Source organism: Berghia stephanieae, chromosome 3 (assembly GCF_034508935.2).
Source record: "Berghia stephanieae isolate SIO BIC M18660-M18661 chromosome 3, UCSD_Bste_1.3, whole genome shotgun sequence".
NCBI lineage: Eukaryota > Metazoa > Mollusca > Gastropoda > Nudibranchia > Aeolidiidae > Berghia > Berghia stephanieae.
The window spans coordinates 67874619-67888321 of record NC_088362.1 but is presented as its reverse complement, the minus strand read 5'-3'; the positions used below and the strand labels follow the sequence as shown (position 1 = coordinate 67888321).

General features: G+C 35.8%; 1 protein-coding gene across 4 annotated transcripts in view; it reads left to right on the top strand.

Annotated features, from left to right (window-relative positions):
- Window positions 1-13703, top strand: part of LOC144968274 (organic cation transporter protein-like) — a 31267-nt gene that overhangs the window by 15223 nt on the left and 2341 nt on the right. For 3 of the 4 annotated variants that reach the window (XM_078906471.1, XM_078906470.1, XM_078906469.1), the window contains 3 exons: window positions 10734-11009; window positions 11941-12028; window positions 12896-13034. In XM_078906471.1, the coding sequence (XP_078762597.1) occupies window positions 10734-11009; window positions 11941-12028; window positions 12896-13034 (503 nt within the window). The remainder of the gene's footprint in view (window positions 1-10733; window positions 11010-11940; window positions 12029-12895; window positions 13035-13703) is intronic. The other variant, XM_078906472.1, reaches the window with a different exon arrangement.

Below are 13703 nucleotides of genomic sequence, written 5' to 3'. Positions count from 1 at the left end.
CCGGACACAAGCACAAAATCCAACAAAGAGGAATACACTCAAATGCTTACATTATAAATTCAAAATAACAAATATAATAATACATAACAGAGAGATGATTTACAAGGAAAAAAATATCATCTCCCAAAACAATAACTATGCATTTGACTGTTTCCCTCCCAGCTAGGATTCCGACCAGGGCCAGGACAAAACCAAGTAATTTCATTCCAAGACAAAGACAGAAAGCATGTTGGGAAACATATATAAGGGGATAGAAGACACAGTATGTACCATGTAACAAACTGTGACTTTGTTTTCGGTGTAATGTATTGGCTAGCACTATTCAGTATCTGATACTGAATAGTGGTTTTGCACTATTCAGTATCAGATACTGAATAGCGGTTTTCCACTATTCAGTATCTGATACTGAATAGTGGTTTTGTACTATTCAGTATCTGACACTGAATAGTGGTTTTGCACTATAATACGTTGTTGTTTTTTTCCGAAACCTGACAAAGAGGGCAGCTGTGGGAGTGAATCTGGGACTCAGAGGAGTGTACACCTGTGGGGAGTGAACCTGGGACTGGGTTTCGGCGGGTTTCGTAATAAAAAGCAATTACTTTTTTACGAAACCCGACGACACCTGGCAATATCCGACAAAGTTATGGGAGTTAGGCAGCAGCGTGTGTGTGTGTGTGTGTGTGTGTGTGTGTGTGTGAGTGTGTAAGGGAGGGGGGGGAGGAAGGGATGAACCTGAGAACCAGGGAAGTGTACACCATTGGGGAGTGAACCTGGGACTCTGGGTTTTGTAAAACATCAGTAACAAAATGGGGGGGGGGGTTACTTTTTTACGAAACCCGACAATATGCGGCAAACTTGTGGAAAGTAGGCAAAGCGTGGGACTGAACCTGAGACAGTGAAGTGTAGACCAGTGGGGAGTGAACCTGAGACTATGGTTTTCGGCGGGCTTCAGATAATTTCATATAAAAGCAATTACATTTTTATGAAACCCGACGAAACCTGGCAATATCCGAGAAAGTTATGGGTAGTAGGCAACAGTGGGGAGTGAACCTGAGATTCGGGGAAGTGTACACTAGTGGGGAGTGAACCTGGGACTGGTTTTCGGTGAGTTTTGGAGGAAAAAAAAGCAATTACTTTTTGTTTACGAAATGCGCCAAATCCCAACAAAATGGGGCAAAGTTATGGAAAGTAGGCAAATAATGGGGAGTGAACGTGAGACTAAGGGAAGTGTACACCAATGGGGAGTGAACCTGAGACTATGGTTTTCTGCGGGTTTCAGCGAGTTTCACATAAAAGCAATTACTTTTTTACCAAACCCGACAAAACCTGGCAATATCGACAAAGTTATTGAAGTAGGCAACAGTGGGGAGTGAACCTGAGATTCATAGAAGTATACACTAGTGGGGAGTGAACCTGAGACTCTGGTTTTCAGCGGGTTTCAGCGTGTTTCATATAAAAGCAATTGCTTTTTTTACGAAACCGGCAATATCCGACAAAGTTGTGGGAAGTAGGCAACAGTGGGGAGTGAACCTGAGCTGAGGGAAGTGTACACCAGTGGGGAGTGAACCTGAGACTATGGTTTTTGGCGGGTTTCAGCGAGTTTCACATAAAAGCAATTACCTTTTTACGAAACCCGGCAATATCCGACAAAGTTATGGGAAGTAGGCAACAGTGGGGAGTGAACCTGAGATCATGGAAGTGTACATCAGTGGGGAGTGAACCTGAGACTCTGGTTTTCGGCGGGTTTCAGCGAGTTTCACATAAAAGCAATTACTTTTTTACGAAACCGACGAAACCTGGCAATATCTGACAAAGTTATTGAAGTAGGCAACAGTGGGGAGTGAACCTGAGATTCATAGAAGTATACACCAGTGGGGAGTGAACCTGAGACTCTGGTTTTCAGCGGGTTTCAGCGAGTTTCATATAAAAGCAATTGCTTTTTTTACGAAACCCGGCAATATCCGACAAAGTTATGGGAAGTGAGGCAACAGTGGGGAGTGAACCTGAGATTCATGGAAGTGTACACCTGTGGGGTGTGAACCTGAGACTCTGGTTTTCGGCGGGTTTCAGCAAGTTGCACATAAAAGGAATTAACTTTTTACGAAACTCTACAAACCTGGCAATATCCGACAAAGTTATTGAAGTAGGCAACAGTGGGGGGTGATCCTGTGATTCAGGGAAGTGTACACTTGTGGGGAGTGAACATGGGACTCTGGATTTTGTAAAAAAGCAAGACCAAGGGAGAGGGGGAATTACTTTTTATCGGAACCCGCCAAAACCCGACAAAGTTATGGGAAGCAGGCAGCAGTGGGGAGTGAATCTGGGATTCGGACACCAATGAGGATTGAACCTGGAACTGCGAGAGGTTCATACCAGTGGACAGTGAGCTCAGAATGTACTTTTATTTCAAAACCTACCGATATTGTCAAAAGTTATGGGAAGTGGGCACCATTGGGCAATGAACCGGGACTCAGGGAAGTGCACACCGGTTGGGAGTGAACCTGGGACTGTGAGAAGAGGTTAACAGTGGAAATGAACCTGGGACTATGGAAGATGGATACCAGTGGGAAATGAAGCCGGACTATGGGAGGTGGGTACCAGACGAGAATGAAGCAATTACATTTTTACGAAACCCACCAAAAGCTGTCGAAAAACCATAGACTTAGGTTTACTCCCCAATAGTGTACACTTCCCTGAGTCTCGGGTTCGCTCCCCCACTGTTGCCTACTTTCTTTCCATAACTTTGTCGGATATTGTCGGGTTTCGTAAAAAAAAGTAATTGCTTTTTTTTTACGAAACTCAGTCCCAGGTTCACTCCCCACTGTTGCCTACTTCCTGGCGTGTTTCGTAAAAAAGAATCTCCTCTAAAAATACCACGTGTATTCAGTAAATAGATGTCAATTGTATATGTCTAATATTCAAGTATTTATTTAAATTATTATTATTATTATTATTTATTATTATTATTTTATTATTATTATTATTATTATCACGTAAATTTTAATATAATACGGCAATTAATTCACGGAAGTACATCGCTCAATTAAAAATGGCAGAAAGTCTGGCCACATATTTATAATGAATCGGGTTTGTCTTAGATGACCAAACAAACAAACAAACAAACAACAACAACAACAACAACAACAACAACAAATGAGACAAACAGAAAAAAGCAAGATTTTAAAAAGTAATAAACAAGAGAAGAGCACATCAATGAAAAACAACAACGAGATTATAACACATAAAAGATATTCGTAATAAATCGATAACTGATTAAATTACTCCAACTACTGGATTAAAAAAAAAAAAAAAAAAAAAAAAAAATAATAATAATAATAATAATAATAATAATAATAATAATAATAATAATAATAATAATAATAATAATAATAATATAATAATAATAATAATAATAATAATAATAATAATAATAATAATAATAATAATAAAAGAACAATAGTATAATATCAACATTAAAGCATATTACAAGCAAATAAAATTATTAAAACAAAAGTTTAAAAAATATCAATAGACAGAAGGAATTTTTAAAATATTGGGGAAAAAAAAAAAGTTATCCCAGCCGGGATTTGAACTCTCGAACCTTAAGCTCAGAGTCAAACAGCTTATATCCACCAAGCCATGGTATCACTTAACATTTAGTGACATTTAATCATGTCTATTTAGACATTTAAAAAAGTATTTGAATGCCACTCTTACTTTGATATTTTGAACTAGATATGTTAATTTCACAATAGCAGAAATTTAAAAATTACGATCAAAATATTTTTACAACTTTGAATCGGGCTGTCAGTTACTGCACGTGTTCAATCTGGAAGGCGGTCAGCAGTTTATTTACATTCAACCGAGATTGTCGCACTTCTCACTCTCTCTATAGAAAAGAGTTCCTTGTGGATACTGAATAGTGGAAAAGCACTATTCAGTATCTGATACTGAATAACCACTTCCTAATGTATTTAAAACATTGCCGCTCGTTTAGTTGTCAAGCTATCGACGTGAGGTATGTACCATCAAATAGATAATTGAATTTTGATTAATGTATTATAGATTAATATGTTCTACATTTCCTTTTATGCTAGCAATTTGCATTTTTAAGGTGTAATTTTTTTCTGTGTTCTCCGTCTGACAATATCTATCCATCTGTTTATATCATATGAATAGGTGTCACAAACTAAAATTACGTTATACAAAGAGCAAAATTTAAATTTAAATCCAGATGGGAATTCTCAAACTAGACAAGACCTGAGAGACGGCCAGTTCAGCTAAGGACCCCAGCTGCCACCAAGCAAAGAATTTCAACAATTTAAACATATTGTGGTTTTCCTTTTTTAGTGCCCAATGATGAATAATAAACATTTTAAAAATGTAAATACGTACCATTCTATTTAAAACGGAATAAATCCGACTTACTTTTATTGCCAATTATATGTGGGACTGGAACTTGTATTATTTATTACTTAATGTATTGTGAAGTCGTATCATCAGACAGCAATACGAGACATTAATCATTGCTGTTTAATAATTTCATGTAATAGGTAATGGGGAAATCATAGGATTTGCAGACCTCTATAATTTAATGTTTTTCCTTATTAGGACGTTCTGTGAGTGCAGGACCTGACAACCTATGTAAAACGCTCGCGTGGTGTGGAGAATTGTTACACAACATTTTCTTAAATAAATAATTTAACCTCCACCTTAAATACCACATTACATAAATTGGGACTCTCGTCCGGGATTATATTAATTATGAATTAATTATCTTTGGATTTTATAATTCAAGCGGGACCCTTCACATTTATTAAATCTAAGTAATTCAATCTGGGGTGCCATATGAATAATTGATATCCCACCCACTATTTTAATCAAGTAATTAAATATTCACATAATTGAGAGCAACACAAGCCACGTTATCTATTTATTACACTTTGAATTGCATGTATATTAAATTATGTTTTTTACTAACCATATTATATATATATATATATATATATATATATATATATATATATATATATATATATATATATTTTATATATTATATATATATATATATATATATATATATATATATATATATATATATATTATATAAATTGTATCACTCATTTATATGTGGCCAAGACACACGTTTCTGTGGCTTTCGTCCACATCTTCAGTTGGCATAATGTCCGAAGAAAAAAATGTATTCCGTTTGCGATTGGTGTTTACACTCCTTGTGTCTTTACTTCCGTTGTGTACTGGTGTTTAGTTTTGATGTGTTGTGACATTGTTGTAGTGTGCTCTCATTGCTTATATTCTGTGTGTGTGTGTGTGTGTGTGTGTGTGCGTGTGTTGATGTGGTGTATACATGTGTGTGTATAATCATCATCATCCATCGTGGCTTGCGCTCTTGAGCACGTTGCCGGTCAACTGTCTCCACGAATCACGGTCCTCTGCGGTGCGCATGAAATCTGTGTTACTTTTAAAGTCACATTAGCCCATTCTTAGGTTATTTAGATAATTCATTCTTTGTCTTCCTCTAGCTCTCTTTCCTTCGATCATCCCAGATGTTACCAACTTTTCTATTCCGTCTCTTCTCCAAACATATCCCAGAAACCGTAACTGCCTCTTTCTGATGTTATCAATCAATATTCTTCCCTTTCTCACTTTCTCCAACACTTCCTCGTTCGTACACCTGTCTGTCCATGATACCCTCAACATTCTTCTATATACCCACATCTCAAATTCCTCTAACCTCCTCGTACATTCTTTGTCAAGCGTCCACGTTTCACAACCGTATAAAAGGGTACTTATGACATATGTTTCTACTACTTTCATTCTGGTCTTCAAGTTTAGGTTGTTGTTTGACACAACTGGTCGCATTTTATGGAACACGTTTTTTGCTATTGCTATTCTTTGTTTTATATCCTCTATGCCACGTGCGTCATGGGTGATGATAGTGCCTAAATATTTAAATTTCTTTACTTGTTTGATGGTCTCTCCTTTGCTTGACAAGTGGAAGGTCGTGTTGTTGTCATTCTTTGAGACCACCATGCATTCGGTTTTCTTAATATTTAGTTCTAGGCCCATCTCTTCACTTTTGCACACCATTATATCAAAAATTTTCTGCACGTGTTCTGGAGAGTAGGCCATCAGAGTACCACCGTCTGCGTATCTTAGGCTATTCATATTCTGTATCTAAAATTTTCTGCACGTGTTCTGGAGAGTAGGTCATCAGAGTACCATCGTCTGCGTATCTTATGCTATTCATATTCTGCCCTCCAACGACGACGCCTTTCATATCTTCAATTTCTTTGAATATTATTTCACTATACATGTTAAAAAGGTCCGGTGATAAGACACAACCTTGTCTTACTCCCTTCTCGATGTTGAATAAGTCCGATGTTTCATTATCCAGTTTGACACACGCTGATTCCAATATAAGTTTTTCACAAATCGAAGGTTTTTACCCTCTAAACCGATCTTTTCTAAGATTTTGAATAGCGTATCGTGCTGTAATGAATCGAAAGCTTTGGAATAATCAATGAAGCATGGATAAAGTGAATTTTGTTTTTCGATTGACCGTTGCATTAATGTTTTCAATGTAAAGATTGCATTTACTGTACCCTTTTCTTTAACAAAACCAAACTGCTCGTCACTTATCTCTGGAGAGATCTTGCTCCTCATTCTTTTCATAAGTATTCTTAACATAATTTTTGTGGCCTGGCTCATTATGCTGATTGTTCTGTGTTGGTCACAGTCAACAGTTCCTTGTTTTTTGGGTATCGTAATGAATACCGATTGTCTTAAGACATTAGGCAATTCAACCTTTTCATATAAGACATTAAAGGCTTTTGTCAGAATGTCTATTCCCAGATCGTCGAGGGCGTCAATCAATTCTATTGAGAAGCTATCTTGGTCTACTGCTTTCCCCCTTTCCATCTCTTTGCAAGCAGCTTCTACTTCTTCTCGCATAATCTGGGGACTCGTGTGCATAGTAGAGATTTCTTTATCCAAGCTCGTTCCTCTTTTGTCATCCGCGTATAGATCGCCAATTATGGGTATGATATTGTTATTGAATGTGGTTGCGTGGGGAAGCGGGGGGGGGGAGGGGGAAGAGGTGTTTAATAGGGTCGGGAGGGGGTGGCGGGGAGGGGGGAAGGGTTATTTGACCTTTTGCGTTTTGAGCTTGAATTTATTAGAGTGTCTACATATTGTCATTAGTTCTGATCTTTTGTTTAAGGTGCTATTGTTTCTGTGGTTGTGTAATAATATTTCCAGTTTCTCTGTCAGGCACAGGTTGCATTTTCTAGCACCGCATCTGTAGGGGCTGCTTTGCCTGAAGGCCTCCAAGGTTATTGTTGGTGTTTTATTAGTGTTTATTTGTTCCCAATAGTGCATTGCTAATTTGGTGCTTTTTGCTTTGCCATCATGTGTTATGGAGGCTTTGTGATTGTTGTAACTTGTTTTGAATGGGAGTTCTGTGCTGCCGATGTATTGTGCTGTGGCGTTGTCGGTGGTTATGGTGGCTTTGTAGACTATGGCGCTTTTTTGGCAGTTTCCTTTTAGAGGGCAATTGTCCTTCTTTCTACAGTTGCAGTTGTCTTTACTTTTATTGATATTGTTGCGTTCGGATATGATTTGTCTGTTGTGGTTGGTTATGATCTGTTTCATATATATATATATATATATATATATATATATATATATATATATATATATATATATTATATATATATATAAACTAGTAAGGAGCCCGCAATTTCGCGGGGAAAGAACTATTTGCATTCGATAATGTACCCACCATCATTTAATGAGGGCAGATTGGTAAACAACGTTGTCTGTGTAACTTGGTACATCCTCTGTTGATTTTTCTTTGTGGCCCCTACATTAAGTGTAAGCCACTATAGCCTCTGACCCGTGACACAGCAACATACAGTTGTCCGTGTGTGAAAACAGGTTGTGGTAAGAAAATCAACTGCTAAAATAAACCTGAAGTAGCAGACGTGAGCAGAGTTGAAAAACGATCCTGGGATCGGGAACTTATCTTACATTACAGTACTCTGGTGATTATGTTTGGTGGCGTTTTTATGCACCTCCGTTGGAGGTGTACAGAAACACACCGTTTTTATGCACCTCCGTTGGCGGTGCTGGTTGATTAATGAAAATTTTGCTGCTTGAAGCTCGAAGGAAAAAATAACGATAAGTGTTGAATTGTAAGCCTCAATTTAATAGACGAAGACATACTGTGGGCGTTTCTGATTTCCCCTCTATCAACAAAACACGACGAATAAGACACTAAGGACGAATGAGAGATGTGTAGTGTGAATGGCGTAGATAAGGTAAATAGACAAAAACAATGCTGGGACAGGAAGTTTTTGAAAAACAACAACAAAAACAACAACAACCAAAGAACAAAAAAACCCCCAATAAAATGACGCGATAATAATGATAAAATGATTATAAATGATAAAATATTATAAATGATAAACAATCGACGTTTACATATAAATGCAACGATGCGTTTAAAAATTAAATGATAGATTTTGATTTAAAAAAAATATAATAATATAATAATAAATAATAAATAATAATAATAATAATAATAATAATAATAATAATAATAATAATAATAACAACAATAATATTAATAATAATAATAATAATAATAATAATAATATAATAATAGATTAATTTAAGGTTTTAAATATATGTTCAGTAACTATAACAACAAAAATGATGTCTTGCTAAATAAAGAAAACTTTTTTTTTTTTTAATATCCACAATGGGATTGAACCCAGTACTTTTAAAGTTAGAGTCTGGCAGCTTATCCACTGCGCTACGGAGCCACCTGACTGTTCATAACATTTAATAAGGTCTTTGTAAAACCTTATATTTTACCTTCAATGCAACTTCTATTTTCTGGGTTTAAATTTCGATTTTTTAGATTATTATTATTAATTTTTAATATATTACCAAAGAAATTAAACCTGGGTATTATCCACCCGAAACCATCACAATGAAAACTATAATAATACTTGATGTCATAAATAGATGAAAACTGTTGAAAGCTTACTGTAGATCTGAATTCCGTAAAGAAATTAAGTGAATACATTATTTCGAATGCAACGATTTGCGTAAAAACGACAAACTGACAACTTTTTACAGTGTCCAGATTGGTTGTTTTTGAGAGTGTTAGTGTCGTCGGTACGTATTTTATGATATCTGTTTGACTCAACGAACGTTCAAACTGACTTTAAATTATAAAAGGAAATCAAGTTATCTGTTTATCTATCTGTAAATAATACATTTCTAATTTTCAAATCTTTCAGTCGAGTTGTGCGCCATATCATTTTTTTATTTACTCAAATAAGCACAATGTTCTCCACAAGGCTATATTTTTTTAAGAAAGGATGAGAATATAGCTAAGCCTTAAGTATATAGTTATATACATAGCATTATTCTTTTCATATCCCTAATCTTACTTCACACTTCTCACTTTGCTTATCCTGAATTTGGCATTTTTTACTTTCATTATACACGTATCATTGCATTTTCCCTCACTACAACTCATCCTACTCTTTGTAATATTAATATTATTTAAGTTACTATCATTATACCTATCTTTTGTAACTTTATCTGATTTCTTCCCGGTCTATTTATCTCTACTCTATTCTTGTCTGTGTGTTTCTTTATAGTCAGTCAGTGTTCCACCACACCTGCTCCATTGTTAGCAATTTAAACTGGTTAGCCTCACACTTATTAGTAAAAAACAAAAGGAAAAATCAAAACCTTCATTACTAATAATAACAAACATGGCGATTGGGGAAAAAATCGCAAGAATTATAAGCAACTGGGTTAGGAATTGCAACTAGAAGGTGAGGCATTAGGCATTCGTACAAAAAAATGCCCAGCGTGACATCGAAGCAGAAGCACAACGAGAACGAGAGAGAATGGCTCATGACAGAGAGATAAAATCAAAGGAACGTACTGTAGACAATGCAAAAGAACTGAGAGAAAAAGTGTTCGAAAGTGAGAGGGGAAAACCTCAACATAAGAAGGATATGAAGGCCAAAGAACTGGAAATAGCCATAGAACAAAGGGCAATTACAGGATCGAACACCTCGGATAATGGAAGCTAAGGCCGCTCTACGCCAAATATGGATACACATCAGGATGCCACATTGCCTTTTCCCATGCAAAAATCTCAGCCACAAGTCGAAAAGTCCTTTGTTAATGGAGGGCAGTGTGGTGGTGTGCACTGACTAAATACATATTATATTAATTAAGGTTAGAGAATGTATATATATATATATGTATATATCTAGGTATTAAGTATAATAAAAAAGTAAAAATTATAGAAATCTATGTTTATCTGTTTAGGTGATTAGAAAGCTTTCTGTGTTTTTTTTTTGAAAAGCTTTCTGGTCATGCAGACCTTAAAGGACCAACCTTCGTGGAAAGCGCAGTTGTTATAAAAAAAAAAGAATGCCACCTTTCTCAGTTGTGATATAGGTACTTGGTCAGTAAAAGCATCGACAATTTGGGGGGAAAACACCATATAGACACTTTGTCTTCTCTTTCATGTTAAAATTTGTTAATGACTTGAGACTTTTTATGAAGCGCATTGAACACATCTGGTGAATTTCGATCTGTGTTAAAGCTCACGTCTTTTTTATTCGTAAGCTCTTTGATACAATTACAAAAGCAATCGGTCTGCTATTGCTTTTTTCCAGGCTAATTCAAGAGTCACCCCGATGGCTGCTCAGCAAGAACAGACATAAGGAGGCCAAGGACGTTATCGTCTACATAGCCAAGGTCAACAAAGTCAATATCTCTTGGGATATGGAAGTAACGGGCACTTCAAAGATGAAAATGGATGGTATTGGAGTAGGCGAGAGTGGAAAGGATGAAGAAACGACTACTTCCGGCTCCAGTAATAATCTGAAGATTTGGCATATTTGTACCAGCAGGCGATACGTCATATATTTCACTATTTTGTGTTTTTCTTGGTAATGACATTTCATCAGCCTTAATTTCATTATATCATTAACAGCAATCTCGAAAGGCCCCGCCCCGCCCATATTATAGTAAAACAGTGTAAAGAAAAAAGTGTTGGTATTCTTGACTCGTGGGTAAGGCACTATGGCCCAACTCAACTCAGGGATGAACGAGTCCATGGCTAAATTCACTAACGCTTATTATAAGAGCGCTAGTGCAAAAATATCCTGTAGGGTTTTATGTACAGTATAAAATGGAAAATGGTTACACATGACCTATACTGGATTAATGACTTACTTTCAAGTGCGTCAAGCTTTTTGTTTACATAGAAATGCACAATACACATGCTTGTATTTGTTTATTTTATTTGCATTTTTATCATTTTACGAGTAGACACAAAACGTCATATTTCTTGTGTAGTGTACAGAGCTGGCGTTTATCCCGCTCGGATTCTTTAGTGTTATGCAGGGGGTATCAATTGTTTGCTACCCTTTGGATATGACATTGCAAAATACTTTTCAGCAGATCTAACAAGGTTTAATACTAAATCACTGCTTGATGGACAGAAGACATTAACAAATGCATTTTATTGCACCGGCGATTGACAACAAGAAAAAAGCCATATCACGTAATGTAGAAATAACGATTTAGAAAATAAGGGTTATTATTAAAACTCGACTGGACATATACTGTTCCTTATATTGATAACCTCTTTTCTTTCTTTCTAGGTTTTACATGTATGACCCTTTGTATTCTTTTGCCAAGGAAGGATTTTGAACCTGAAATGTTCATATCAGTCATTTTGTATATTTTCATACTTGATCTTCATTCCTGTTTAATGTTTTTTTACAGTCTAAAGTTTCTTGAACCTTTGTATTTGCGAGGGGTCACTAAATCTCACATGTTATAGATTGTTTTATTCTTTTTGTTTACCGTTTCCAGGATAACAATCAACATGGTTTATTTTGGTATGGTCCTTGGCGTTGGGGACATCATTGAAGGGGATATCTACATCACTTTTTTATTACAGGTAACGTATTGAGTAAGTGGGGCTGTTGAGAATGGGGTGGAGCTATCAGAGGCAAAACAGGAAAATTGAGCTTCTATAACAATATCCAGAAGTGCTCAAGGGGCTTTATAAGAAGCTTAAAGCAATAGCAAAGCGTAATATTTAGTGAGGAGACTTAACTTCTATACAGAACTATTACAATTTTCCTTTTCCAAGAACTCCAAATTGCGTCAGCCTTATCAGCACTCGATCACGAACCTTCAGGTCACAAACAAAGTGTCGTCTCACAATACCACACAATGGCCTACGCTGGCTGAAAATATACCATAGAGAAATTGAGGTAAAGCTGTTTTAAGATAACAATCAGAGTAAGAAATGAAGTAGAAACGATTTAAAAAAAAAAATAAACAACCTCCTTAACTTCTGTGTTAAAAAAAATGGAAAAGAAATCTACTGAATGGGCTAAAGTTCAATTATAAATGTTTCCGTGAATTATATTTTGATGTCTTGACAAATGTAGTTATTGTAACACTTGTCACAAAAGCACAATGAAAAAAAACAATATTAGATTCATGAAAATTATTTGCTTTCATTACTTTGAATGTGATAGTGACTAATAACCCAGACAGAGTAATGGTTACAAAATATTAAGTTCTCTCGAAGTATCAAATTAACTCCAAATTTGTCCACAAGTTTTCGACTCTTTGAGAAATGATTCCCGCTATTCTTTTGATGACAGTCTCTCAATTATGTTGAATCTTTGATATCTTTCAACTCAACATGATTAAAACAAGATATTTGCACATATTTTCAATGTAACTATGTTATTGTAATTTGGTGTTGAACGTTAGAAAAGCGACTTAAAATCTTATTATGATCTTATTACAGTCTGTGGTGGAGATTCCAGGTGATGTGATGTGCTTCTTGCTCGTGGAGAAAATTGATCGTAAGGTGTTTTATTGCTCCAGTATGATAACAAGTGGCTTGGCTACCCTAGGAATTGGAGCTCTAGTCGTTGCTGATCAAGGTAAGCATACCGAGCGTCCAAAATTAATTTGACATCGGTAAATAAAAAGCTGTTTGTGATAACTTGCTGGAAATAAATTCATTGCATAAGAAACTATCCAAAACCATTTTAAAGCAACTAAACATGCATAAACATTGAGCTAACAAAGAAAGCCCAACAGGAGTTTAAAATAGCACTACAAAAATGACATTGGATCTAAAATCTAATTCTGGTCAACTGTTAATGTTAAGGCAAAGACATTTTCTGGTTAATTAAGATAAGAACTTTATTAATCTTTAATCATACGTTTATACAAATCTGACATCGTAATCACAAAGATCATAACTTGAACATTTTGAAAATTTCCATCATTTAAATGAAATTCACTAGTCATCATTAACATTTTATCACTCATTGCATTTTGAACGTCTCAATCAATTTCAGGTGAGATCCACTCACAGGTTCGGTAGTTCAGTGAAAACGCTGGTCACTTCAATGTTTCAATCTTGTTCTGTCTAAGGAATTTTTTTCGAAATGGTTAATGAATTAGTTATATTGCGGGCAGCTTTGAAAAAGATACAAAATGCTCATTCAAGATTTAGTCCTTGTACACATGTGCTCTTATACTTTCATCGAGAAAGACAATACAGGACATGCAATCGGTCCCAATTTTTCCATTGTTTTATGCAT